Genomic DNA, 5,510 nt, shown 5'->3' with positions numbered 1-5,510 from the left:
AAATACTTACAATATCAATGTACATAAATCCTTCTTATGCCAGTCAACAATGGCAGCCTGTTTACGGTTTGCTTTGTTTGTTTGAAAATATTGGTTTATATACCAATATAATTGAAGAAACATTGTTTTTGTTACGAAAGTGTGCAGAAATATTTTTTTCCTTTTCATACTGCTTTTGCATGAACATCTTTTAATTATTTTACGTGGCAGAAACAAAGTCCATATTACTACTCCAGGTTAGATTAAGAGAATTAAATGCGTTCGTAGTATCGTTGTTGTTTTAAAACAAAACATCGCAAACATTCTGCACTTGGGTTTAGGTTCTGCAAGTTTGAAATGCAGATATGACGCCGATACTTTAAATTAACCGCTCCACCTGATCGCCGTTTAAATCGTCTTTTAATTTGTTGTGAATGTATTCTTGTATTAATAACCACCATGGATCACAAAGAAAATATTATTTGAAAACAACACATTTTAAACGTGTAAAACCATGCAGACATCCAACGATAACATTCAGAGGATAGAACCGAGTTTTTTTCCAATTGTTTATGTTTGAAGATTTGTAAAGAGACAAAATTAAATATTTTGAAATCGAAACTTTTCTGCTAATCAACCCCCGTTATAATAAATACTAAAAATTTATCTAATAAAACGTCGACACGGATATTCATTCTGATATTGCTGTTTTTTATCGATTTTAAATTCAGAGAACCAAACATTCTATGATGAATACATTAGTGAAGTCGGAATTCAAAGACTTTAAAAAGGCAAGACTCGAATAATTACTTTTGTTTTTTCCGAACAAAAACATGTATTATTATTTAGTGAAAACGTCCAATGATATATATATTTTCTTTCGTAAGCAATTATGTCTGGTGAAAATTACCGAGTTTGTAAATACGAACATCGTATATTGGTAAGCCTTTTCAACTTAATGTTCTAATCGACTTAACCACGCTGAACTCTAAGTGGTATTTAAATCAGTTACGCCTGTTTAACTGTCGTTTTCTTTTAAGTGAGGGAGTGTGCAACTTGTACCAAAGTACTTTACAGTGTAGCGTTACAAACCCTACGGTAATTAAAAAATGCAAACTTCGAAGACTAATACATTTTCTGCGTTTGTTTACCCAAGTACATTTCAAATGCATAAACTAATGTTATGCATGAACTGTTGCTGTTGTTTTTTATTCTGAATACATAGTACTTAAAATTCACAGACAAACATCCGAGTCTGGTTACATGGAATGTCGGTCCAGTTCCACTGGCCTGTGATACACACGCATTCTTCTGATTCCCCTGTGTCCCATACCGCTAGCGACGGCTCCAGTGGATTCCAGTTGGCAAATGTCCAAGGCTCCCCGGTAATCCACTGATAAGTCGACTCTTCCATAAGTCGAAATCCCCCGGTAAAAATTTCGAAATTCGGCTCGTCTCTAAAGAGAACATTGTATATGAAATCATTTTCTTCTGTATCGGTTACCACGAGAAGATGTGCTCCCATAGCCTCGCATTCCAACTTGGACGGTAACCACTGACGACCGATTTTGGATCTGTAGTAGCATGAGTGCCTGTATTTTACCATCGGTGGGTCACACTGCAGCTGAAAATACAGGCATAGACTTTCATGATACGAAAATAATATCTAGTTAAAACAAGCAATTATTTTATTTCAGCAATTGATTATTGATTGAACTTAATAACAAACGCGACATTGAAAAAATAAAAAGATAAACGCTTGATTAAGAGTTTTGGAAATAATTTTTAATTTACCGATAAGTTTTGTCGAACATGTTATTCGCTAGGCTTATTATACCCAATAACGTTTTGTTTTTAATCAGATTTTAAAGATATCCCATTAGACACAGAATAATAAAATCAGTCTAGTTAATAAATGTTTCTAAGCATTTACCGAAATCGTATATAACAAAGCACATAATATACCATTTTACACGAGCAGTTATTTCATTACAAAACGACCAAATAAGTACGTAATAAGAAAAATACCACTATATTATCACTTTCTTAGTTATTTCGTGTACGGCTGGTTTACTGTGTAAGTTAAAGTCATAAACGAAATGTCAGAACAAATACGGTATGCGTACTTCCGTCAGTTAAGTTTGGGCATCTTCCCAATACATGTTTTAAGTTTGTTATTGTAATAACAAGGGTAAATTCGATACGAATCGGGTATTTACTAAACCGTTTTTATAATATAAACATTTTCAGAAAAAAGAATATGTCTAACTACATGTTTCACCTGGAGTAGATTGATAAAACTTTTGCATACGACTTGTGTGGTATATAATCTTGTAATGATGCTGTTAACCGATTTTGATTTTTCTTACATGCATCTCAAAACAAATTTTGAGTGTTAAATATGTTTAATTGACTTCTTTGAGCAGGCTCATTTCAACCACTGCATGCAATACTTTATGTACAGGACCTCAAATTCGTATTTGATCATGTCCTTAATATATTACCTGTATTGATTTTTGTTTAAACAACAACTTTCTTGGTAGGGAAACGGTATACAGCGTTTGTCTATGTTACTTTACTAAGTTTAAGTCATGTTATACTGTGATTTTTCTAGTACTGATGCAGCTAAAATATCAGTGTGTGTGTATTTAGGGTAATTTATATTTCTTATGCGTATTTGTTTTCAAACGTATAGTATAAAAAACTGATAGAGACGCTGTTTTTAAAATGAAAATACTCACAGCAGGAGCCGTAGAAGCTGTAGCAACATATATACTAGTTTAAGAAAGAATAAGTAGTTGTAGTATTTAAAAGTAGTAGTTGTAACAGTAGCAGAAGTAGTTGTATTAATAGTTGTCGCAGTAGTGACAAGTCATCAAGCACCTACCTCATAAACGCGCCAAGCCGTTCCTATCGACGAAGGTGTAAACGTTATCTCCGTGGTATTGCTACCAATTATGCACGTGTGATTTACTGTGTTGAATGCAATAATGTCACACTCGGCAGTCTTGACGCACGCTCTTGAGCATAGCAATTCATTTTCAACCACGAGAGATTTAGAAACTTTATTAAAACCGGGCTCACCATTTGAATCAAGTTTATGGAAAACTGCACTAAGTGATCGTGATAGAAACGCCAGTAACACCACGCAAATCGTTTTAATATAAAGGTGTATCATTCTTGAATAACGGCATGTACGACACTGCAGCTCCGTCTCTGAAGTCTAACCAAATCGCATTTAAATTAAAAGCCACTCCAGCACTTTATAGAACTAAGCAAACGCAATTAAGCCGACTTCCTTTATGTGATTAACTGTTTTAAACACCAGGGATTAAAAGGATGCGATTGGGAAGTGTTCATAGATAATATAGATTGGTACCAGCATGAGACGTTACGGTTGAAAGTGCGCTTATTGAGAGCCATTAGATTGACACTTTAACATATTGGCCGTAATCAATCGTGGTGTCCCAATATAACATTCACTTCACTTATGTTATTTACTGTGAGTTCTTGTTTAATGTATATGTCTTGTCATTCGTTCAATTAACCAGAAAAATAATCGCAGGCAGATGACAGTGCAACGACTGAATACCATGCGCTGTCTTTATGTCATAAACCATTTAATATCATTTAGATAAAACATTAACCTGAAGTTTATATTTGAACTACTTGATTGTAAGCGAATAAAATATAACATCTTTATATCGTATGATAAATATTAAAAAATAAAAGGGTTCATAACTTATCAAGTACATGTGTGCAATTTGTCTCAGCGTGTATTGTCAATAAATTAGGTTATGGTGTTAATAGAGAACATGTATTAAAAAAATCAATTTAGAAACAATTTCATAATTCTCAGTTCATTACACTTAAACATTCGATCATATTTGCAAACTGCTAGTTTTACTTTTCAATTGAAAAACGAAGTAATGATTAAAATATATTTTAACGATTTTTGCATGTCACTGTATTATTACACCTGTATAATGAAATGATCATTCACTCCATGTTAATACGTTTGGTAGATAATTTAGTGGAATTTAAAATAATCAAATTAATAAATACTCATACTACCATTTCGTGTAATAATATATTAGACCAATCAAATTTAAAGTGCTGGAGTCAAGAATAACTACATTGGGAACTTTAACATGTGGGTTAAGGCTTCCAGGCTGTGGTCAATCATGCACTTCGAATATATTTTACAAAAAGTGCGTTCTAAACCGGGCGCACAAATGAGGAAATTAAAAATTGATTTACTTACACAACAGTCAGCTTTCAAAGGAAATCGCTTTTGACCTCGAAAGGATGTGATCTTCTGGAATATAATTAATACTAGGTTACATAATCCCTCTCATTCATGTGTATGTATTCATGTGGTAAACATTATCTCAAATTTAATTGCGTAAACAACCAAGCTTACCGAGTCAATACCATAAACTATATCTAAATACGGATATAAACGAAAACTAAGTCGATATCTGATCGCATGGTATTTTATAAGTACATTATCAACCAGAAGCATTTATGTAACTCTTCAAGTCGTGCAACGGAAAAAAACATAACAGACACATGTAGGTTTGTTTTTTAATTTCGCATAAATATATGCCGCACCATGCTTAAAACAATGAGCCGTACTAAACATATCACTACGCCGCACCATATTGTAAATAGACCGAGGTGTGTACATATTTACCACAGCTTATGGTGAAAGTCTAATAACGATGTTTTTTTCCAGTTTAAACATCACCCATGCCCCTTGTGTTTAATCGTTGCGTTTGTTAAGTAACCTTTTAAGACTGTTCCTATGAACTTATCTTTGTATTGGTTTACATATTAAAACGCGTTTATGCTTGAGCTTAAATGTGATACTAAGTTAAATATGACCATAAACAGTTTAACTATTGTAAATATTTAACTGAGTGGAGCTTAGAACAGCAATTTTGTGTTAATATTTTGATTGTCAATTAAACTTTTCAAGGTCGCAGTGGTGTAATGGATCTGGAGTCCGCCTAGCGACCGGGATGTCACGGGTTCGATCCCAACCGTGGGAGCATTCTTAAGATCTCCCACAAAGACACCAATATCTGATTCTAGGCCCAGGAAACGGTCAAGAAAGCGTTTATATAAGCCTAAGGCTTTCGATGCAATCGAGCTAAAATAAATAGGTTTACACTAATATGTTGCCTCTGTCTAAATAAACCGGTAGTTTTGGCTACGTTATTTAACAACTATACTTTATTCTTTGGTTTAAATATCGGATTATAATTGATATTCACTTACACTATTCACAATTGCTTGTTTTCATTTTCTTAAGTCCTACATTGATTTTATTTTTAAATAAAATATCAGAAAATGCAAAGTACGAAGTTCGAACATGCGTTTCATGTGACATAGGAAAACACCAAAACCACTTGCAGAGGAGAATAAAATATATATTTCAAGTTTATACTGGCATTATAAAGTTAACCAGCAAACCATGTCGTATATTCAATCAATGGATTTGATTCAAACAGTATTTGTCGATAGTT

The 5,510-nt window shown here is 33.4% G+C and overlaps 1 protein-coding gene across 1 annotated transcript; it reads right to left on the bottom strand.

Annotated features, from left to right (window-relative positions):
• Positions 1-3,232, bottom strand: LOC127839134 (low affinity immunoglobulin epsilon Fc receptor-like). Its single transcript, XM_052367336.1, has 2 exons — positions 2,867-3,232; positions 1-1,603 (listed from the first exon to the last, which is right to left on the bottom strand). Exons 1-2 carry the CDS (start codon positions 3,155-3,157, stop codon positions 1,208-1,210), a joined length of 687 nt encoding a protein of 228 aa, XP_052223296.1. The 5' UTR covers positions 3,158-3,232; the 3' UTR covers positions 1-1,207.
• Between the last annotated feature and the right edge of the window lie 2,278 nt (positions 3,233-5,510).

This window comes from Dreissena polymorpha, chromosome 7 (genome assembly GCF_020536995.1).
Source record: "Dreissena polymorpha isolate Duluth1 chromosome 7, UMN_Dpol_1.0, whole genome shotgun sequence".
Lineage (NCBI taxonomy): Eukaryota > Metazoa > Mollusca > Bivalvia > Myida > Dreissenidae > Dreissena > Dreissena polymorpha.
This window is presented reverse-complemented; position numbering and strand designations above follow the sequence as displayed.